Here is a 24,627-nt window from a genome sequence, read left to right as displayed (position 1 = left end):
GTAAACTCTGATGTCAGCAGTAGTTAAGCAAGAAGGTGTCTAGTCAACGGCACAGGAAGGCGCAGCACAGTTTTCTGTCGCTTTAGTAGCAACACTGTCAGCCCAGCCTTCCTCCAGCCCAGGTGGACCAATCACCATTAATCACATTTTTAAAATATCCAATCACATTTTCAGGAGAGGGCAGCATTACTTTTTTTAATAAACGAGTTCTTGACATCTGCTGATGTGTTGACTAGAATTTAAACTACAGCCACATTTGTCTTGTCTTTAATTAAAAAGCAGCTATATATTACAGTATATTCTATTTTAGAATATAAAGGAGACTACAACAGTAAATAACACTACACCCATTAAATTAACGTAACAGTGCTTGGATCTTATAACATTTCCTTAAAATGCAGCAAAAGTAGAGGTTGTTTTTAGTTATCGAGTTCAGTTTGCATGCTTTTAACAGTTACAAAGATGTTCAAAAAAACCAGGCATCCTTTCTCTACTAGAAAGTAATGATTGTGCTCAGAATTCACCATTATCACCCAGAATAAAAAATTTCTTTCCATTCCCTTCTTCCTCCCATACCGCATCCCCTAGTCTCTCCTGAATGTGTCTTCCACGGCCTGGCCCAACCTGATCCATCTCATTCCTAACTCTCAGCTCTTGGCAGGACCTACCTGTGTGTCATGAAATTCATCAGCAGATTTAGCCTCAGCCTCAAGCTAGTCTTCAAGTATAAAGTTATGCCACATATTAACAATACCATAGCTAGACAGCAGATACACTTGCTTTCTTTTCTAAAGTGAAAAAAAAAAGAAAACCCTGGGACTTCCCTGGTGGCGCAGTGGTAAAGAATCTGCCTGCCAATGCAGGCAACACGGGTTCGATCCCTGGTCCAGGAAGATCCCACATGCCTCGGAGCAACTAAGCCCGTGTGCTACAACTACTAAGCCTGTGCTCTAGAGACCGTGAGCCACAACTACTGAAGCCCACGGCACCTAGAGCCCGTGCTCTACAACAAGAGAAGCCACCGCAATGAGAAGCCCGTGCACCGCAACGAAGAGTAGCCCCTGCTCGCCACAACTAGAGAAAGCCCGTGTGCAGCAACAAAGACCCAACGCAGCCATAAACAAAAATTAATTAAAAAAAAGAAAACCCTCTAATTCTATTTACCCCAAACTGTGTTCTAACAGTAGTAGTATCAACATTTTTAATCTTACACAGTATACAGAGACTTTGAAAGCATTATATAAGAGTCAGAGAGCGGGGGTTGAGTAGGATTCTTAGTGTCTATCTACCAATGCTGTTTTTAACCTCTATCACAAGAAAAATATTTGCTGAAAGCCAATCTAGCTCCCCCGTGAGTCTAACTCCTTTATTATTTTTCCCCCATGCCAATCCAACAAAAAAAGAAAAACTGGACATATATTCATTTTTAAAGAGTATCTGTTTCATACCATGAACCTATCTCAGGAGGAGGAATGTTCTCGGTTGACACTTAGTGTCTCAAAACAGACACTGGATATTTCATTTTTAATGCTTTGCCTACTACAAATTCATCGTAAATGAACTCATTCCATTGATAAAGCATAAAACCTTTTAAAAAACAACAGGGGGACTTCCCTGGTGGCGCAGTGGTTAAGAATCCGCCTGCCAATGCAGGGGACACAGGTTCAATCCCTGGTCCGGGAAGATCCCACATGCCGCGGAGCAACTAAGCCCATGCGCCATAACTACTGAGCCTGTGCTCTAGAGCCCACGAGCCACAACTACTGAAGCCCACGTGCCCTAGAGCGCACGCACCGCAATTACTGAGCCCACACGCCACACTACTGAAGCCCGCGCGCTCTAGGGCCCGCGTGCCACAACTACTGAGCCCGTGTGCCGCAACTACTGAAGCCCGCACGCCTAGAGCCTGTGCTCCGCAACAAGAGAAGCCACTGCAATGAGAAGCCGGCGTGCCGCAACGAAGAGTAGCCCCCACTCGCCACAACTAGAGAAAAGCCCGCAGGCAGCAACAGAGAGCCAACACAGCCAAAAATAAATTTTAAAAATAAAATTTAAAAATTAAAAATTTTGAAAAAAAAAGCAAAACAGGATAACCCAGGGCTTCCCTGGTGGCGCAGTGGTTGAGAGTCTGCTTGCTAGTGCAGGGGACACGGGTTCGAGCCCTGGTCTGGGAGGATCCCACATGCCGCGGAGCAACTGGGCCCGTGAGCCACAACTACTGAGCCTGCGCCTCTGGAGCCTGTGCTCCGCAACAAGAGAGGCCACGATAGTGAGAGGCCCGCACACCGCGATGAAGAGTGGCCCCCGCTTGCCGCAACTAGAGGAAGCCCTAGCACAGAAACGAAGACCCAACATAGCAATCAATCAATCAATCTTTAAAAAAAAAAAAAAAAAAAAAAAAACAGGATAACCCAGTGATGTTGAACAATCCAGGTCAATATAACCTCACCTTTGATGTGGATTGTGACCCACAAGTACACTACCACGCTGTTACACGTACTTCCTTAGGTGAGTTTAAGCTGCTCTTGTGGCTGTGGGCCTCTCCACACTGTCATCTATCTATGCATCAAAAAACTCAGAAAACGTCACAGCAGCATTCCAAAGTGGACTTTATTTTCACATCTAATGTACCAATAAGAGTTGGAATAGAAAGAAGCTTCTGACTTTCAACTTTACAGTAAGGCCAAATCTTTTCCTATCCTTAGGTCAATTTTATAATGAAGAACTGGTGAATGTAATAGGTTGTGTGTCATTTACCACGGTGGTAAATGAAGTCATTACTGCTGTTCAAAAAAGGCCCTAAGGCCATCCTATTAGAAAGAGATAAATGGCACCGAGTGATATAACAGAACTAAAAAAAGACCAAGGAGACATCTTTGTTCTGTGAGATCAGAAGTGAGAAAGAGAAGACCTGGCTGAAATAAAACAACAGACACATGAAATTTCTCATTTGTAATTTTAATCGAAGCATTGCTATTCATTTTTTAAAGTCTTTCCTTATAAGCACCAAATTGTAATACCTATGTCAATTTGGGGGGGAAAGAAACTCCCGTCAAGAGCTTCCCTCCAGAAGAAAACAATGATATTCATTCCTCCAAACAACCAAATTTGAAGTCTACCAAAACAGAAACAAAAAAAGCCCACACAGAAAAACAAAAACAAAAATCACATTCTAGGGGTTCAGTGCATTTAGCAGCCTTCACTGTGCTGTCTAATCATCCTTCAGCTGACTTTCAAAAAAATAACACCCTAGCTCATCAAAATATACATTTTGCATTTGACTTTTAAATTAAAAAATAATTAAAAAAAGGAAACTTGAAGGAATTCACAATCAATTGCCTGACTCCTTTCGATGTCATGTACAGCATACGAAGGTCAGGAAGGCTATTTGCAGCACACATGATTAGGGGAGATTGATTTTCAAGGTTTAGCTTTCTTCCAAACAGTGTAAAATACCCACCTGGACAAGGAGTCAAGGAATAAGCACAGGTAATTCAAGGAAGAACAGGCATCACTTAAAATCTGTTTACTGGCCTACAAACTGGAAGATGGATGAAAGCTTCAGCGCTTACAGCACTGTGGTAATGAGAATGAAGGCCTCTTAAACAAGGGCACTTTGCAGCCAGGATGCCCACCACCTGTGACGTCGTGGGCGGGGGGGGGGGGGGTGGGGGGGTGGTTGGCGGGTGAGCAAAGAAAAGATTAAAGGGACACAGATATTCTCTCAGGTAACACTTCTGCTTCCAAGGACTCTAAAATGTTTTGGGGAATTAGTACGAGAATGAGGAGGAGAGGAGAGACAAAGACAAGAGGGGGGTGAGAAGTGGGGTGGGGGGATGGGAGGAAGAGAGAAAGGAGGGAGGTGGGAGAAGGAGAGGGAGCTAGGAAGGGGGAAAAAGGTGGAAGGATGGAGAGGAAGAGGAACCAGAGGGGAGCCAGAGGGCGAAAGCCTTTTCTCCAGGTGTCATCAACTGCCTTCTAAATTCTTTCAAGTATAAAGAAGAGCTGGCTTTAACAAATGCTCGCCTGTTCGCCAGGGAGAGGTGTCAAAGCTCTCCACAGGCCAGGAGGAACCTGGCCGCCCCTCCTCCCTGGGGGGCTGTCATGGTCACAGAGCTCAGGCTAGCAGACAGCCATGAAACCTGCTCTCCCAGGAAGCTAGACCCCGCCACCTCCGGTAAGGTAGCTTTGGTCTGCAGACCACAGTCCAGTTTTTAGGAGGAAGAAATGCACTATAAATTTCCAATGATAATGCTTTCATTTGGCTTTTCTCTGGGTTCTTTTCTTATTTCCCTGGACTAACTTTACTAAGTGGAACTAATGGAGAACATCAACATTAACTTTGTGATGCCCACCATTATTTTTAGCTCTATCTCTACTGCAAATCAGAATCAAGTGAAGTGTAGAAACTAATATTAAAGTAGGGTAATTTTAACATAAAAGGACAATGAGCTTCTTCAGTCAGCCTGCTCCAGCTGGGACCGTGTCTAGACTGGGGCTTCTGAAGCTTTAAAGTGCACATCAATCTCCTGGCAGGCTGGTCAAGACAGGTCAGCGGGCCCCACCCTCCAGTGTTTCTGATTGGGCAGCAGGCTGGGGCAGGGCTCGAGAAACTAGTTCCCAGGGGATGCCACAGGTCTGGGGACTGCCTGTGAGAACCAGTGGTGCCAGACCATTAAAACCACCTGAGAAGCTGTGTCAGGCCACACCCCAGCATCTAGGGGGGGTGGAAATCAGGGCCTTACATGTACTATACAACTAATTCTGTTTCTTTAAAATGTTAAACAGGCATGGTATTTACATGGAGGTTCTGATTTGGCAACACAGTGATGTGGTCAAAGGATACAATTCCAAGTATGAAGGGACACAGACGATCTCCTTCGAGAATTCCACAGGACAATACAGGCGCCCCAGTTGTTCTTCATAGAGTGACAGGGCTTCCGTCAAATTGACACAGTTCCCCTAAATCAAAGAGAGAAAAGCAAACAATAGGATTCTTAAGTCCTACTGAGGGTCCCACTCATTTGAAGGTCTCTAATAAATGAGCAATTCTAGCTTTAGATAAAAGTTCATTTCTGAAAATGAGATAAGGCTTCTGTACTTTCACAAATTGCACTGAGTTCTATTTATAGATCCATTAGCTCATTATCCTTCTACCTCATTTACCAAGCCATTTCAAATTATTCGACTATGAAGCAACAGAAAGCAGGAGACCAATTTCTCATTAGTGACACAGTCATTGTATCAACACCATGCAATTAGCAAAGATTCATACACATAACCCATTCAAAATAAGTTTTCCCAATAGTCACCACTGTGTTGAGAATGAAGTATCAAAAAGATAATGTTCTTGATTTCCAGAATAGCTTAAACTACAACCCTCTTAAGAGTCTAAGATGTTGACACAGAACTATATTCACACCTCTGTGCTTTTCCCCAAAATCTGTGATTTAAGGCATTAGAGAACAAAAGTCTATTCAGGATGTATACACTAAGGATATTCCCCAGTTCTACTCTTTATCAAACATTTTCTCTTGACTTCATTGTTCTAATTTTTCTCCCTTTTTTGCCACCCCTTTTCTGTCTCCCCAGCAGGTAGGAGTGCTCAATGAAATATAGTGGAAGTCTGCTGGGAAAGATTTATTTTTTGAAATGTGTTTTTTTTTAATTGTTGAAGTATAGTTGATTTACAGTATTATGTTAGTTTCAGCTGTACAGCAAAGGGATTCAGTTATATATACTATATATGTTATATATAATATATATTTATCTTTTCAGATTACTTTCCATTATAGGTTATTACAAGATATTGAGTATAGCTCTCTGTGCTATACAGTAGGTCCTTGTTGTTTATCTATTTTATATATAGTAGCTTGTATCTATTAATCCCAAACTCCTAATTTATCCCTCCTCCTCCCCTTTCCCCTTTGGTAACTATAAGTTTGTTTTCTATGTCTGTGAGTCTGTTTCTGTTTTGTATATAGATTCATTTGTATTATTTTTTAGATTCCACATATAAGTGATATTTGATTCTGGACAATCAAGGATAAATACAGGGATCCGGCTCCTTCAACTTTCTTCCAGCCTCCAACTTAGACGGGATATGTGGAGCTGCAGCAGCCACTCTATGACCATTAAAAAAAAAAAAAAAAGGTGAAGGGAATCAGAGATGCTGGCCAAGACATAGGAGAGCTGCTGAATGGATACAGTACCTGCCTAATTCTAGAGCAGTGATTCTCAATCTTTAATGTATGTATGAATCATAGGGGGACTTACTAAAATGCAGATTTTCATTCAGTAGATCTGGGGTAGGGTTTATCATTTGAGCACAATTTTCCCCCAAGAGCTTTTCATAATGGATTTAGAAAACAAGATGAGTATTTAATACCAACTACTTCCTCTTAACCTCTAAAATTCTTATATTTATTTATTTATTTATTTTATTTGGTTGCGCAGGCCTTGGTTGTGGCAGGCGTGCTCCTTAGTTGCGGTACATGTACTCCTTAGTTGTGGCCAGCAGGCTCCTTAGTTGCGGCTCACCAGCACCTTAGTTGCAGCATATGTACTCTTTAGTTGTGGCTGGTGGGCTCCTTAGTTGTGGCTCGAGGGCTCCTTAGTTGCGGTTTGCTGGCTCCTTAGTTGCAGCTCACAGGCTCCTTAGTTGCAGCATGCGAACTCTTAGTTGCGGCATGCATGTGGGATCTAGTTCCCCGACCAAGGATCAAACCCGGGCCCCCTGCATTGGGAGCGTGTAGTTTTAACCACTGTGCCGCCAGGGAAGTCCCAACCTCTGAAGTTCTTAACATTTGGAAGACAACTGAATATATGCGCTGATCACATTCCTTCATAAGAACTTTGCTATCAATCTGCCTCAAAATAGCCAAGTATAATGTAAGATGAAAATTATTCACAAATAAAGCAGCCTGTGATATAAGCATTCCTGAGGATGGCTTTCAAAACCAAAGAACCAGTCAGTCACGGGCAAGTGGGTAGACAGAACTATTCCAAGGGCTGGCCCGGGCGGTTTTAACCTAGCACATTCGCTCAGCACATCGTCATCTGTCAGTGCCAGCCTGTTTAGTAACCCATCATCTAGGGTCCTGCAGTGGGAACTGGCCAAAGTGCCCTTGGCCAGCATATAATTTGGTTTCAACATCAAGTTCACCATGAGAGTATATAAACACCACAAGTGTAATTTAAGATTCACAAATAGAAAACACTGCCCGGTTGTTTTTAGAACACCTCACTACCGGGGAAGCTATAGAATGGAAATGCCACCAAGGTTCACAGTTCAAGGTTTTCCTTGCCATCTTAAAAATGACACCACGCTCTCTCTTTACAGAGGGTATATGGGAAGTCCTCCTTACAAAGAATGTGGTAAAGAAATAGGATAGTTTCAATTTATGCTTCCCCAAAATTGTCAAAAAGCAGTTTAAAAAAGAAAAAAAAAACCCACAGATACCTACCCAAAAAAAGTAATGTGATACATTTCACTTTTCTATATATTTAAATGGAACTACACTGTTCTTTTCTTAAGACACATGGGGGATGCATAATAACAATCTAATAGCAAAGAACTAAGAAGTTTCTCCTTGCCTCATATTAGCTGTACGTGACACTTGCTTTATTACTTTATAGATTTTAGTTCTGTTTGTATCGTTTAAACAGCTTGTGTGATTTCTGTAATATAAAAAGGTCTGGACTTCCCTGGTGGTCCAGTGGTTAAGTCTCCGCACTCCCAAAGCAGGGGGCCCGGGTTCGATCCCTGGTCAGAGAACTTGATCCCACATGCATGCCGCAACTAAGAGTTCACATGCCGCAACTGAAAAGATCCCACATGCCGCAACTAAAAAAGAAGTCTGGAAGAATACCTCCTTAATGACACCATTTTTATCTAGTTCAAAAGCAAGCAAAAACAATATGATGATTTAGGAGATCACACGTGTGTAAAACATCTATAAAGAAAGCACAAGAGTAACTGAAACAAAAAAATCACACTAAAAATGGGTTACACTTCCAGAAGGCGGGAGGGGATTAGGGAGGAATGCAGACGAGTCAAGCGTACTGGTAACATCCACGACTATGGGGGGACGGGGGAGTTAATATCTTTGTATCATAACCAATATGAATGTCACACACATATTTCTGTACTTTGAAATAACCTACGGTTTTTTTTTTTAATGGGGGGGGCGGGGAACCTGCCTCCTAGTCCCACAAAAGCAATTCTCCCCTGGATTCAAATTCCCCTGGCCTGCCAGAGGTGGATCGATGGATCCCCACACATTCCAGGACGCCTTCCCCAGCTTTGTGGCCCACAGACAAGGCTGTCTTCAACCAGCCACAGTGACACTAGTGACATCATGAACTTGCCATTGTGATGCAAGCAGTTTTAGGCAGGAACATTTAGCTTTTGTCAGTCACCAAGTTAACAAGCCAAACGACATTTTTGTCCCATCTTTAACCTTACTCCATTTCTAAGCTACAGGCTCAGGGAAGGGGGGTGGGTGTGAATTAAAGGTATCTCCTGAGCATACCACGTGGTAGTTGAAAAAAGTATTACACTGTGGGAATGACATCAGTACCTACTGAGTCAAACCACACTGCAGCTCTTGACTACTGCTTCTTCAAAGGCCTACGCCCCCTTGGTCCATATGACACATTCAACCACCCAACATACTGTGGGATTCCCGGGTATCATAAGGAGAGATCGCCTTGAGTTTCCAACTATAATGAATGTGGGGGTGGGAAGCATGTCCTAATACATCTTTTGGACAATTGTTAGAAACCAGCACAGCCTTGAGTATTTAAGGTGATTTTTAGTAAAAGTTGGTTGGCAAAGGCCAGGTTATCAAAGCCTGAATCATTAGTATTTAGGAATGGGCGAGGATGATCTGTCAAGTAAGCCTTTCTATTAGTTGTCCATACTGAGAAAGCAGTTCCCCAAGAAAGCAGTCTACCAGGTAAATACAACAAAAGAAAACAGTCGTGCTTTCTTCCTAACTGTACCTATTCTCTACTCAAACTGACTGGTCTGCAGTAGATCCAAATTGTTTTCAGCCACTTTTGATTAAAGATGCCAGAGCCTCACATTCTCCCCAACTTAAGCTCCATGAGACTTCTATTTGCAGAAACATAAAAAGAACCAAATTCTATCAATATATGCTCTGCTTGAGAAATATCCAACTCACTGAATTTGGGTTGCTTTTATAAGAATAAGACCACTTGGTTTGAGCAGGTTTCATTGTAGAGTTCCTGTAAAGCAGGGGTCAGAACCCTTTACAGGGTTCCTGTAAAGGGCCAGACAGAAAATATTTTAGGCTTTGCAGATCATATAGTTTTCACCAAAAGTACTCCAAAGCTGCCGCTGTAGCAAAAGCAGCCGTGGACGCTCTATAATGAATGGGCGTGACTGTGTGCCAAGAAAACTGCAAAAACTAGCAGTAGATGAGATCTGGCCCGTGGTTTACGGACCCCTGGACCCCTGGCTTTTAAAAAGTCAATTCTAGAATGTGTTTTAAAAATCATTCTTAAGGATCGGGGTAAAAAAAAAGTCCATTCGTAGACAGTTGTCTGTTCCCTTGAAGCTTGCCAACACTTTCACCAAGTGCAAGGTCCAGGATTAATTACCTGTGCAGGGGGAGGAGGAAGAAAACAGGACGGGACGGAAACCAATTCAAGGTGTCTCTTAAGTTGCCAAGCTGTTTTCGGCACTATGAACCTCAGATCCCGTAAACTGTCTGGGGTCTGCTTAAAAATGCCTCCTCGGGAGAATAAAGTTAGGACCTTTCTAGTAGTTCTTGACATTTAACTATAATAATGCTTTAAAAAAGTTGGGGGGGAGGTGGAATTCTCCTGAAAATGCTGAAGAATTAATTACAGGAACCAGAGTACAATACTGTTTATCTTCTGCTTATGAATCAAGGGATTTTTGTACCAAGTAAAAAGACGGATCATCAATTAGCTGCTTTTGCTGTCATTTTCGAAGTGTTAAGGACTTTAGTAGGTTATATATATATGTATTTTTTACATATCAAGAAATACTAACTTCAGACCTTTTAAAATTAAGAATCCTCTAGAAAATGAGGAAAATACAATTTGCTTCCACCTGGTGGCAGCAGCTCATACTACAGCCAGAGCAGTTTATGAAATTAGGTTGATGGCTTTTCCACTAAGAATCTCCTAGAGGATGAGGGGAAAAACCACGGCCTGTGTCTCCATCTAGTGGCAGCAACTCATACTACAGCCAAGCCAAAGCAGTTTATGAAATTATGCTGATGGCTTTTCCACGAAGAATTTCCTAGAGCAGCGGTCCCCAACCTTTTTGGCACCAGGGACCGGTCTTGTGGAAGACAATTTTTCCACGGAAGGGTGGGGGGATGGTTCAGGCTGTAATGCGAGCAACTGGGAGCGGCCGACGAAGCTTCGCTGGCTCACTCACCACTCCCCTCCTGCCGTGCAGCCCGGTTCCTAACAGGCCACGGGCCGATACCGGCCCTTGGCCCAGGAGTTGGGGACCCCTGTCCTAGAGTCTGGGGATGGGGGGAGAAATCACAGTCTGTGTCTCCATCTGGTGGCAGCGGCTCATACTACAGCCAAAGTCCAAATTTAATAAATCGGAAGGTTGTGGTAACAGGACACAACAGAACTCATTAATTCTCTAAAAATGACAGGCCAGCTATTTACAAACTTACTGCTTGAGAACATAATCCAATTATACTGGTCTGTCCTTGAAATTTTTTTCAGTACAATACGGCTTTATTTATCCACTTCTCTATTACATCTTCAACTACTTCCTTCCATATTGACAATGTTGGGGGTGACAGAATTAAAATATTGCATAATTGCTCAATTGCTTTATGCCACATTACAAATATAACAACCTCAGAATAACAGTACTAATACCATCACCACCAACATGATTACTGAAAATACACAAAAGATTTTTGCATATACTTGTCCCAGTCTCCCCCACTCACCACTATTTTTAGTAGTTGTACTATCCCTACATCGTCAGAGCATACAGCCATTACATACTATACGCACTCCCTTTTAACCTTCATTTAGTCTTAATTTTACAAGTAACTAAATAGTTAGTGCTACCATTAGTCTTTATGTCAATGTCTCCTTAAGTATTCTGGCTGTGTGAAGCACAAAACATAAAATTTGAGAGTTCTGGGGAAAAAACACTTAAGTAAGTCTATACCTGTGTAAAATATTTCCCATCCTGTTTCAATACTTTCATTGAGAGGTCAAGAATCAGTCTGAGAAACTCCCATGTGGAATCTGGATGTAAAAAAAAAAATTAAGTTTTATAAATATGAGTTTACATACATCAGAAACAACATCTAAAGTCAAACATTCACATTAATATCAACAATACAAAAAATAAAAAAAAGAAATAGCCATGAGCTTCTTAAGACCCAATATTTGAGGGCTTATTCATGAATGACAGCATACTGTCACATATTTTGTGTCTTGGACACATGTGCACATTCACGCATACACAAGCAAGATCAAAAGCAAATGTGCATGTACGTAGCAGTGTCCTCACCATACCCATAGAGATTTGACACAAAGGCAGTGGTTGAAATCTGAAAGACAACAGCTTTAAGTAAGGGGGAAAGCAGCAACATCTCAAGAGAGAAACTGCAAGGGTGAGGGTCAGCGAGGGTCATCAGGTGGTGATCCGAGTCTGGAAACTCAGCAGGAAGACAAGGTAATAGAAGAAACATGAACACTGAAATCCTAAGCTAGCAGTGATTTCGAGTTGTGGTCTGAGAAGGGGAACTGTCTCTGGTGTTGCTTAGAAAGGTCACCATATTGTCCCAGTACAGGTTAAAAAAATCACAGTATGTAAAAATAAGTTATCCAACAAGCTAATGTCTCAATGGTATGATTATGAGTTATTTTATTTCATGCTTATTTCAAACAACTGAATTAATTTTGCTCATTTAATGGCAAAACAGGATTTGACCAAAGCCAAATCTAGCCATCTTTCCACCTCTGGCCTCCATTTAACTACCTTTAATAAATGAAGGAACTTCACTAGACAATCTCTTAAGATCCTTTCATTCTCACATGGTGCCAAGAAAAACATAACATTTCCATGAACATTATCTTGGTTAAAAAGAAAAAACAGAATCTACCTTCTTCCGGAGATGTGGAGATTGGAACAGCTGTCAAATCATTAATCACATAATCAAACTCTCTCCCTTCTTTGGCGTACCTCTTCAGTACTGGAATACAGTCTTCTATTAGAACCTTCCAGAGAGAACAGAAATAGATGCGGGTGAGCCAACACATATGGAAGTAGTTACACACTTGTAGAAGGAAAGGGGAGACGCATGCGGGGGCTGAGGGCCACAGCACCCTGCCGCACAAGCAAAAATGACTTCCACCCATACCTGCTAAGAGCTAAAATTCAGGACCTACTACTGCATGCTTTACAACTCCTCGCAGGTACTATTACCATCCCCATTTTACAAATAGAGACACAAATGAGAGAGGTCACAAAGCCTGCTCAAAGGCACCCAATAAGAAACGGACCCAAGAAGCACACCTAGATCTGAAAACCAAGTTCACACTTTTAACTCTAATCTATACTGCCTCTCCTACTACATGTATTTTCTTCTACTTTTAGTTTTTCTTTTGTACTAAGCACTGAATGACTTTGTTGTCTATTGATTTATTTTTTGCATCTTACCTCTAATACCTCAAGTACTGATGGTAATAAAGCCATGTGATAAATGCCAGCTCTCACAATCACAGAGTTATTAACAAGCAGAGTATAGCAGGTAGGAGCTGGAATTCTCATACAGACCCTTTACAGTAAATACAGGAAATAAGTTTGGGGTTTGCCGTATCTTTGGAGTATTGAAACTATGTGCTTAGGGACCCACCTAGCTGTAGGCAAATTCCTGAACAAGAAAGGGGTTATTCTCCTTGTCTTTTCATTTTTCTACTTACAAAAAACATGTTCGTGTTAAAAAAAAAAAAAAATGACATGTAACAAGTCAGAAATCGAGCTTGCCGCAATTCCCTAAGATAAACTATTCCAGATCTTTTCCTATAAATGTTCTTACACATATCCTCAAAACCACAATTCTTGAAGAAACTGGATCTTCCTGTCCAGTTGTTACATAACTTGTTTCCTTTAATGCATCAAGTGCAACCACGCAAAGATCTAGAAGGCACTAACACCTCAGCTGCCTCCAACTACATATCAGTCTTGTTTGATATGCTCAGTTTTCCCTTGTGCTCAGATGAAGTCTTGTGCACATTCACCCGCACATAAACACAAATGCTTGTTCTCGTTTGTATAACTAGGATTACACACATCGTTCTGAACTTGGCAACTTTCACCTAACACCATTCCAGGTAATGTTTTTTTAAAAATGTAACATACCACTAAAAATGCTATATATTCTTACCATCTTCAAGTCTTGGTCTCTACAAACACAGCCATAACAAACCTCCTGTATAGATGACTGTTGCCTGGATGCCCAAACACTGGGTTGCCAGAACAAAAGGCATGTGTACTTTAATTTTTAATTCTGAAGGCAATTCTTGCTCCAAAAAGCACCTGTGTCCTTGCAGCCTTCCCAGTACTGGATGTTGTCCCTGTTGTTTTATTTTGTCGAGTCCCTTGCTAACTTTTCACAAGAACTTCACGCCACCAATAGGGGTAAGCAGCCTGTCATAAGTTTGCAGGCTATTTGACTTTCGTCTTCTGAAAAGTACCAATGAAAGCGAGTCTCCCTAAAGCCGAAATCCTCTGCCAATTTTATGATTAACCTCTCTATCCAAAACTTTATTCCCTTTCTTGTCCCACACCTGTTCCCCTCAAGTCTGAGGAGTATCAAAAAAGGTGGGGGTGGGGGGGGTGGGGGGTGTTGAAACTGAGCAGGGCCCTGCGGGCCCTCCCGAGTACAAAACCTTTCTGTATCCCTACACCTAACAATCTGATACTTAACTCTGGGATCTTCGAGACGAACTAAGGCCCCCACCCACGTGGAGGCTGGTAACTTCAGGCTGAGCACAAGCACATGGACCCCAGACTGGATGGAACCAGAAGACTGATGACTGAGAATCCAGTACCACCACCCACCGGGTTACCTCACCACCAACCAATCAGAAGAAAACTACACACCCTGCAGCCCTCCCCTCAAATTTGCCTTAAAAAACTCTTCCCTGAGGGGCTTCCCTGGTGGCGCAGTGGTTGAGAGTCTACCTGCCAATGCAGGGGACACGGGTTCAAGCCCTGGTCTGGGAAGATCCCACATGCCGCGGAGCAACTAGGCCCGTGAGCCACAACTACTGAGCCTGCGCGTCTGGAGCCTGTGCTCCGCAACAAGAGAGGCCGCGATAGTGAGAGGCCCGCGCACCGCGATGAAGAGTGGCCCCCGCTCGCCACAACTAGAGAAAGCCCTCGCACAGAAACAAAGACCCAACACAGCCATAAATAAATAAATAAATAAATAAATAAATAAAAACTCTTCCCTGAAAACCCATTAGAGCTTGAGCTGCCTGTCCTTGCTTGGCCCTTGCAATAAACCTTTCTTTGCTCCAAACGCTGAAGTTTCAGTTTGTTCGGCCTCACTGTGTATCACGCACATGAATTTGGTTTCACCAGTTTTGATGAGCCAGCCAAGAGCCTGTGTCCCTGAGTCCCCAACAGCCACCAGAGCTCATTTCACTCAGAGGAACTTGGAGGGACTCTCCCTGGCGATGCCAGATGCCAGCCCTTTCGGCACAGGACTGTTTAGAACCAAGAAACATTCTGACCTACGGCCCACCTTAGGTATCGGTTTGGGGTGAGTCTCTCCAGCATGCGTGAGCTAGGAATTCTACCGGCTCCGTCTAGGTTCATTCCCTTTCAGGAAGTGAGCCACTCTGGGCTCATTGTGAGTCAATCTGATTCTCTTTTGGGAGTCAGACGAATCTGTTTGGAGGCCTCCATCAGGGAGTGGGAAAGCAATTTTGAACTATACCTCATCTGATCTCTTGTCTATGCGACCATATTTGTTTTTTATATCTGTGTATCAGTCAGTACTTGCATTGGCTGGTTGAGATATCTCTGGTAATGGAGCTCACACTGACACCAGGGTTATTCTTCCCTATTGCACTGGCTTTGCCTACAGCAAAGAAATCTTCCCTTCTAGTTACAAAAAACATGTTCATGTAAAAAAAAAAAAAAATCATATGTAACAAGTCAGAAATCGAGCTTGACACAATTCCCTAAGATAAACGGACTAGGCTTGGTCATTTGGCTTCACCTCTGATAGGGCATTGGTTGGCTATCTCCCTTTCTGGGGCTAGGGAACTGTGACCCTGAGAGATTGCTCTGCATTGCACTGGTTTGCTCTTTGCTTGGTATTTGACACCACCAGCCATGAATAACTGTGGATGACCACAGCTCTGCACCATCCTGTAGTCCCCTAGAGTACATTTTGCAGAACTGGGAGATCAGCTTTGCTCCCATGAATGAAAGAAAATGATATTTCATCCTAACACTGCCTGGCCTCAGTACGCCTTGGGATCTGGACAACAATGGCCCTCTAAATTATAACAGCATCTTTCAACTAGAACTGTTTTATAAAAGGGAAGTGAAATGAGGTGAAATTCCTTACGTATACGTATAGGCTTTTATGCTATGTTGTATCTAAGTGAGCCTTTTGGAACTGGTTTGGCTTTTATTTTGGGTGTGGGCATGAGTGTCTCGGTACACGAGTCCCAATCCTGTTCTCTCTTCCTGGTTTTAACCCTCATTAAGGGAGTCATGGTGACCTGAACGCTGATTCAAGTTCATCTGGGAAGGGAAGCATGTGAATGTGCGTGAGTGATATGTATTACTGTCTATTACTGTTATTGATTTAAACCGAAATGGCTACTTTAAAACTGAAGGAAATCGCACCCTGAAAATGGCTAAGATGGGGCTCTTTTGACATTCCAAAACTGGTTTCTGTGTGTGCAGTTAGTAGAGGTTAGCTACTACCTTCGAGATGAAAATGATCTACCTGGGCTCTCAGAAACTTTAATCGTCTGTGATCCCTGAGACCGGGGTGGAGGCGGGGGGGGACGACAGGGACAGGGAAGGGGGCTTTTTAACACAAACAGGAAAACTTTTACATCTGTGTCTATATAGGCATATGTATGTCTATGTGTACATTATAAATATGTGTCTATCTCCAAATGGCATTGCCAAGATTGGTTTGTGGATGAGTTCCATTTAACTGACCTAAAAGAAATTATGTGCTTATTTAAATTCTCAGAAATATAAAAAACTAGTTAGAGTAAATTTCAGGTTCATGTGATCTGGGAAATATTATTAAATTGATATTTGGTATTAAATCTAGCTTAAGCATGTTGGTTTAATATACACGTCTTTAGAGTCATCAGTATTAAGTATAATACTTTTATGGCATCTAGGGTTACTGCAAGTCAGTAAGTTCATATTGTTATAAAATTTGTCAACAAGAAAAACAACTTGATGAGACATTTGAGAAAATTAAATGTAAATTAGGTAAGTTTTCTAGGTGAAACTTTCTTTTCAAATGTTTAAAAAATAAGGGAAATATTTCAACATACAAGGAAAGTAGGATGTGTTTACAGTAAAAGAAGGTATGAAGAATGGAAGTGTGTTTTGTTAAAGGGAAAAAGGTAATTTTGTCCGAGAGCTGGTTGTTTCTGAATAGAAAAGAAAATAAAGGACAAAATAACATGGGTACAGAAAGTATTAGAACGTTTGTGGAAAAGAAACACTTAGAAAAGTTTTGTACATGATCAGGATTGGCTAAGATTGGATTAAATTTAAGTAAATAAATTTTGTTATCAAGAATAGGCTGATGCAAGACTGGAGTTTGGTTTTTTGGTTTTCTCTCTCTGCTGGCAAAACAAAGTTTTCTTAGAATGCTAAGCTGCTTTCAATAACAGATTGTGAGTTTTTTTGCCTTTCTGAGGGATCTGACTGTAACTTTCTATATTTGCCTTTGAGATCTTTTATTGTCATTTTGGTTAGGTGAATGGGTATTGTTTCACAATGACCTATGATCTTATTTGACCAGGTGTTTTGAAACTTTTTAATATTTTTGACAAACGTCCCAAATACCAGACTCTAACCAAAGTTAGAGTTTCAAAGTTTTGACCTCCAGCTAACTTTAGGATGCTTCAGAAGAACCCTAAGGCATCTCAGAGATTAAATGAACTAGGATACTTCAGTATGTTAAATTACATGGGAAGCATTGTCAAATGAATGTTAAGCCTTATCAGGTTATACGGTATGGGCAAATGTTCTTATATTCTTAAAATTATATGAAACACAACATTATAAATCAACTATACTCCAATAAGTTTTTTTTTAATCATATGGAATTTCTCAAAGTCTGGTGTGTCCTGATAAAATGTTACTCATAATTCTAGTTATTATAACCAAGTTTTTTGTCAATTACATTGGGATCAGGTGTTTAACTGTACCTTTTAAGTCTTGTCACTCAGACAGTTACTGTTTTACTGTTTTTGCAAAAGTGCTTCATCTTCATGAAGATTCATAGAAAGGACTTTTTGACATGTCCAAGTTTCATAAATTTCAGATCATATCGATGAACTGGATAAGCAATTACAGAATCCTAACAGAAAAACCTGGTGGCTTCATAAACACTGTTAACAAAAAGGATTACTGAGTGAACTGGTGAATATGGTTATAATTTTTATGGTTTTTGTCTAAAATACTACTGGTTTTGATCTGTGTTTTCCAGATATAAGGAAACACTTCCCCTCAAGCTAATTATGACTTACAGCAATGAAACAATGATTTTTTTTTCCTACCTGAGCCCTCCAAAAATTGGCAACCCAGATTTCCCAGCAACCTTATCAAGGTGAACAAGAAAGGTCACTACCTGACAAGCGCAGGAGTCTCAAGATGTTTTGGAGACCTCTAGAAGAGAGGAATTCACCCAGATCTACAGACATGGCAGGCAGAATCTGTGGCAAGCCCGTGGCATAGCTTTCCTGGCCCTGAGGGGCCTTTTAAAAATTCAGTCTGGGATTCCTTATGAAAAGTTCCAGCACAGCCAATTTAAAGGATCAATTACACGTATGTAAATAATCAGACCAAGTTTGTGAAAGTCTGACTTTAATAATTTGGCTAAAATATTTGGTAAAAAATGAGGGTAATTTTGGAGAACGATTGTTTCAATAGATATTAAATTCTAGTTCTGTTGGGGTCTGTATTTATTGCCTAAGACTTACTTCCCAGATAGCTCCTTGTTATATAGTTGTAAAGTTTAATCGAATTATTAAAGACACTGAGTTTGTTTCTGAAGCTTATAACAGCAATCTATCTTGAGATGAAGATCAGATGTCCCATGACCTGTGTGTGACAAGGCCCTATCAAAATTGAAAGCTACCGTGTTAACCATATTGTTGCCCCCAATGTTCAGGATAGAAAGAAAACTTTCTAGTGAAGTTGTCAGGGTATAACTAACTACTCATACATGACATATATCATTGCTAGCTTTAAGTCTACTGCTAAAAGCACATACACACTGCTTGTGTTACAATTCGGTATAATTTAACAAAATGTGTAGCCTATGAAATGTTTCCCCATTAGCATACCTCTGAGCCTGCTGACAGTATCTGATTAGTTTTCCCCCAAAGTAGATACCTAGGCAAATTTATATAAACAAAAAGGAGGCCTAGCAGAGGAACATGAGGAACCCAGGGGGAGGCAGCAACCACCCTGACATCGAGGGACAAGTACTTTGGTCTACTGAAAGATTTGCAATCAAAAGGGGAAATGATAGAAAAATCTTCACATATGGAAGTATGGGGGAGTCATTCTGGCTTCTACAAGGTTTAACTTAAACTTTACTGACCAGAGTGGCCTGGTCATATGGTACACATGCTTTGGCCATTGAGGAGGGGAATGAATTTGTGAAGTCAAAATGGAAGAGCTGTGGTTCAGACATCCAAGGTAGAACTAGGTGGCCTTTGAGGACATGATTTTAGACACATCTGTCTTGTTGAGACCTTGAATTTTCTGAACTGTATCACTCTGGGATACCACCAGCCATTATCAAAGTAGCGCCCGCTGGCAGCTGCAACCTTATCTCAAGGTCTCCTCTTGTAACTATTAAATTTTTTAGACAACAAAATTGCTTTAGATCATACATTAGCAGAAAAAGGAGACATGTAATGGCCAATAGCTCCTTTCATGTATGTTAATATCACATCAAAAGTTATAACCTACTTAGGGGGAGACTTGTAACCAGTTAATCTAATTTTATCTAAGTGCCAGGTCCAGATTGGTTTTCAGGCTCATTCTCCTGAATTTCTCAGGGAATGATATCTATTTTCCAAAGTCTGTTTGGGTTGTCACTACTCCTCCTAACTAGATCTGGCACACCAAAACAGTGGACTAAAGAACTGAGATCTTTTTTTTTTCCAAAGATTTTTTTTGATGTGGACCATTTTTAAAGTTTTTATTGAATTTGTTACAATATTGCTTCTGTTTTATGTTTTATTTTTTTGGCCATGAGGCATGTGGGATCCTAGCTCCCAGACCAGGGATCGAACCTCTACCCCCCTGCATTGGAAGGCAAAGTCTTAACCACTGGACCACCAGGGAAGTCCCAGGAACTGAGATCTTAATCATACAAGACTCTGATTCAAGACTTGGAACTTGGGAGTATTTCCAACTCAGTGTCCATTCCCCACGGTGAGGCAGGACTATGCCCCATTTTAGCAGGAAGTAGCCAGACAGGGCATCACCCCATTCCCTCAAAGATTTGGAGAAGGTTGAAACAGGGGTGGGGGATTAAAACTGAGTCATCTCCCCAGCCCCCAAAAGTGGACTCCCTAGGCGGAGTTTATGATTAACCTCTTTATCCAAAAGTTTATTCCCTTTCTTATCCCACACCTGTTCCCATCAAGACTGAGGAGTATCAAAGAAAAGGGGGAATTTAAAGTGAGTGGGGCACCGCAGGCCCCTCCCAGGTACAAGTCTTTCTGTGTCCCTATAGATAACAATCTGATACATAACTGAGCTCTTAACCAGGAACTAAAGCCACCACCCAGGCAGAGGACAATAACTTCAGGCTGCGCACAAGCACATGGACCCAGCCTGGTTGAAACAAGATGGCTGATGATTGAGATTTCTGGACCACCACCCTGTTACCATCAACCAATCAGAGGAAGGTCACACACCCTGCAGCCCTTCCCCCAAATTTTGCCTGTAAAACCACTTCCCTAGACACCACCAGGGAGTTCGGGTCTTTATAACATGAGCTGCCTGTTCTTTGCTTGCCCTTTGCAATAAACTTTGCTCCCAATTCCATTTCAGTTGGTTTGGCCTCACTGTGCACTGGGCACTCGAACTTGGGGTCTACAACACCAGTTCATATCCTTTACACCTTTAGTTAATATTTTAAAATTTTAGTAGGGGCTCTTTGTATTATTAAAGGGATTAACTCCCTATCATGTTTGTTACCATTATTTTCAGACTTTTGGCTTTGTTTATATAGTATGATGTTATTAGTTACTGGTTTCTTGTCTTTCATTATGAGGTTTCCAAACTCCAAGGTTAGATACTCTAAATTTCTCTAAATGTATTAGTTTTAGTATCTAGAGCTTAAGTCATCTGAAATTATTTTTTCTATGGCTTCTAGGGTTAATTTTGTTCTCATGCAGACGGACAGCCCATTATGTCAACATTTACTAAATCAACTAAATCTTTTCCCAAACTGAAAACACCTTAGTCCATATATTAGCTTTGTGTCTACACATACACCAAGGTGTGGGCAACTCTGTGCCATACTTCTATATTTGTCATCATCATACTTCCTATTTGCTTACTGTACTTCACAGTAAATTAATAAGAGGGCAAATCTCCCTTCACTGTGATCATTTTTAAATTTTTTCTTGGCTAGTCTTAGATAATTATGGTTTCAAGAGAACTTCAAAATCATTTGGTCTAATTCTAAAAACCCCCTTGGGGATTATGGTACTTTTTCATCTAAGAAATAACTTGTCTCTCCACATATTCACACTTCAGTTGCTTGTCTTTCAACAAGATCTTAACATAATTCTATCAGTCTCAAAATCATTCTTGTTAAATTTATTCCTAGTATTAACTGGTCATTATTTTGAAAAGGATTTCTGGCCCACACTCAATTTCCATTCAAACTTTTGCATTTAGAATAAGGAAAAAAGTTTTAGTCTGCCTTTCTCCCATCACTACACCAAATTCTCATGAATTCAACTTGTTTTCTAGATGAGTTTTCTGTATTTTGTGAGCACTCATATACTCTGCAAGTAATGTGATTCTGTCTATGTTTATAATGTTCTCATTTTCCTACCTTACTGCATTAAGGACTCAAAAACAAGCTTAAACAGAGCATCCTCTTCTAGTTCCTAGTTTTAGTGGAAACCGCTTATGTATTTTGCCATTTAATACAGTATCTTTACATTTCTGATCGTTTCTACTATGTTTAGGTAGTTTCCCTTCTCTTGCAATTTTCTTACCAAGTTTTTATTAAGACTGCTAAATATTCTCAAATGGTTTGTCACCTGTTAATACCAAATTATTTTATTATTTTTATAATGGATTGTGTTGATAATATAGATTTATGGATTGTGTTGATAACAGATTTAAGATTCATATCTTTATACTTAACTAAATTTTTTTTGAACATAATTGAAAATTCTTTAAACTGCTAGATTTACTGCTTGTAAATCTATTTTCTCAAAAAGGATAACATTAATTATGTTTTATAAATGATAAACAGTTGCAAGGACCTGGTATTTTTTTTAATGGTAGTATCTTAATGGCTAAGGGGCTTGCGTACTGCTGTCCCATAGACCAGGAACCCCCACCCCTTTAGAGCTCCAGGAAAACTCTCAGCCTCAAGAATTTTTCAGACTCCCCCTGGTGGCTGTTCTGTTCCCGAAAGGGAACTCCACAGTACTGAAGGTTTAGGTTTGCGGTTCTTGTTATATTTTTTTCTTAATCCATAAGTCAACCTAAGGAGCCACCAGGGAGACATGAATTTGAAACATTCCTCTAAAGTTACCCTATAAATTGCCCTTTAAACTCTCTAAACTTACTGTCTTCATCTACAAAATAGAAACAGTAGCCGCTTGATACAGATGTGAGGATTAACACTTTAGGCAGAGGGTCTGGCTAACAATGCAAACATTTGCAAACAATGGTAATTTTTAGCTCATTGTGAAAAGTCTGTCATGCTCTGAAGAACCTAAATTCTCCCTCTTCTTTTTCATGTGTACAGCATTATATTTTGACTTCCGTGTACACTACAGTATGCTCACTGCCAAAAGCATAGTTTCCATCCATTACCATACAGTTTGATCCCCTTTATCCATTTTACTCTCCCTTACCCCTTCCCCTCTGGGAAGCACTACTCTGTTCTCTGTATCTATGTATTTTTATTTGGTTTGGTTTGTTCCTTTATTCAAAATTTTTTTATATTCCACATGAGTGAAATCAGTATTTTTACAGTATTTTTCTTTCTCCATCTGACTTTATGCTAAGTGGAAATAATACCCTCAAGGTTCATCCATGTTGTCACAAATGTCAAGATTTCATTCTTTTTTTATGGCTGAGTAGGATTCTATTGTGTATATATACACCACATCTTCTTTATCCGTTCATCTGTTGATGGACAGTTAGGGTGCTTCCATATCTTGGCTATTGTAAATAATGCTGCAATAAACATGGAGGTGCACGTATCTTTTCGAATTAGTGTTACCCTTTTCTTCAAATAAAACACCCAGGATTGGAACTGCTGCATCCTCCCTCCCTTTTTAAACTTTCCAACAGTGTAAGTAAAATATGTACTTTCTTTCCCTTTTGCCCATAAAACTATCACAACTGCATTTTAGCATTGATATAATTTCTCTCTGTTGAAAAAATTAACACATATACCATGAAATCAAATTTGGATACACACATATTAGAGAACATGGGTAGGTGTAGGTAATTTACATAACATATGAAAGCATTCATCTGTATGTTTATAAAACTAGAGGTACACATTTAAGATTCTGGTCAAACAAAAATATGCATTTGCTTAGTTATCTTGCTCTACCAAATAATGTAGGTATGGGCACCTAACTTATGAATCCTCAAAATACAATACAAAATGTATCCTACAAACTATAATGATCGGTCAACTTACAAGCACAGTAGAATTTAGGAATTTATTTGCTTAGCAAGAAGCAATTATTCCTACATCAAACATCGTCTACACCCTCTAATTAAATACCTGAATTCCTTCTCAAAGACCCAGACACAGAGAGACTCAGGCTAAAGAGACAAAAGTCAAAAGTGGTGGTTGCCAGGTCATAAAAAGGTACAGGGCATCTTTTATACAAGAATGAATTAATGTTATTAAATTCAAAGAATCTGGAGTTAGCAATTTCTTTCTTTCTTTCTTTTTTTTAAACTATATGTACACACCTTCCCTGAATACAAATGTATATAGAACTCACATAAAGAGAATAAAGGATAGCAGAACAGGCTACCTCAAAATACAGTGCTTTGGCATATTGAACATTTTGAGCTGTAGGCACTTGAAAAACAGCAAATGTAGGGAGAGGCTTTCTCTGAACTCCCCTTTATCTGCCTAAAGACAGATCCTCCAAAAGGAATTCAACTGTCATAGATCCCCTCGCCGAGGAATTCAACCAGGGAAGATGGCCTCTTATCACAGCAGACGAGGCTGACACCACACCCAGACAAACTCTGTCACAAACTCTCTTTTTCTACTCTTCTAAGGGCCCTGTTCATTTTTCCTAAGTCATCTACTCTCCCTTAAGACACCTACGTCCCTCTGTCCCTACTAGGATCGTATTTAAGCCTCTGAGTTGCTCATTTTTCTGTGCATCTCCCATAAATACATGAGTTTAAAACATTTAATAACTTGTTATTCCTCTTGTTACTCTTTTATTACGGGGGTCTCAGGCAAGTACTAGAAGGGTAGAGGGAAAATTTTTCCTCCCCTACAAGATGACCTATCATCTTGATTATTTATCTTCTTAACCAATTGTACTTACAGCTGTTTTCAGAAGGCACATTTCTGATCAACATATTATCAATTGACATAATAAAAAACATTATCTGGTAAATATAATTACCTGATAGCAGTCTCCTTTAAGATTGTCTAGGACATCACCACATGTTTTTCGCATGTATTTCTTACATCCGTCAATCACCATTTGGTCAATGTTCGAAATATGTTAAGGAGAAATTTCCCCTGGATTTGGATGTATCAAAGAATTCTGAAATACACTTTTTAAAAAGGTTAAGATGAACATAACACTTTTTTAACACTAATTTGGGTATCATAAGTTTAAAAAACGATAAATGAGACAATGACTTCATTTGTGCACCAAGGACACTCAAAAGGAACTCAATTTTCTTCTAATGAAGAAGCCATTTCAGCAACTGCTGAACAGTAAACACAGTACAAAGGTTACTTGCTCTTGAATTCTCAACTCTGCTTCTTTGTTGGTGGCCATATAAAAAGGTACTGGTACTAAGTGGAAATGTTTGTTCAAGGTAGTCTTTATAACAAATTTACCTCGTAACATTAACTTGAGTCTTAAGACAAA

At 40.4% G+C, this 24,627-nt stretch overlaps 1 protein-coding gene across 1 annotated transcript in view; it reads right to left on the bottom strand.

The window, feature by feature from the left end:
- Positions 1–2,942: 2,942 nt before the first annotated feature.
- The window catches only part of SMS (spermine synthase), a 48,935-nt gene continuing 27,250 nt past the window's right edge, over positions 2,943–24,627 (bottom strand). The window contains exons 7-11 of the mRNA XM_082377751.1: positions 24,151–24,240; positions 12,147–12,261; positions 11,204–11,283; positions 4,847–4,962; positions 2,943–3,460 (exon numbers count right to left, since the gene is read on the bottom strand). Of these exons, the coding sequence (XP_082233877.1) occupies positions 3,421–3,460; positions 4,847–4,962; positions 11,204–11,283; positions 12,147–12,261; positions 24,151–24,240 (441 nt within the window). The 3' untranslated portion in view covers positions 2,943–3,420. The remainder of the gene's footprint in view (positions 3,461–4,846; positions 4,963–11,203; positions 11,284–12,146; positions 12,262–24,150; positions 24,241–24,627) is intronic.

The sequence above is a fragment of the Balaenoptera borealis genome (assembly GCF_965194805.1).
Source record: "Balaenoptera borealis genome assembly, chromosome: X".
NCBI lineage: Eukaryota > Metazoa > Chordata > Mammalia > Artiodactyla > Balaenopteridae > Balaenoptera > Balaenoptera borealis.
The sequence above is the reverse complement of the archived record's forward strand: the minus strand, read 5'-3'. Positions and strand labels throughout refer to the sequence as shown.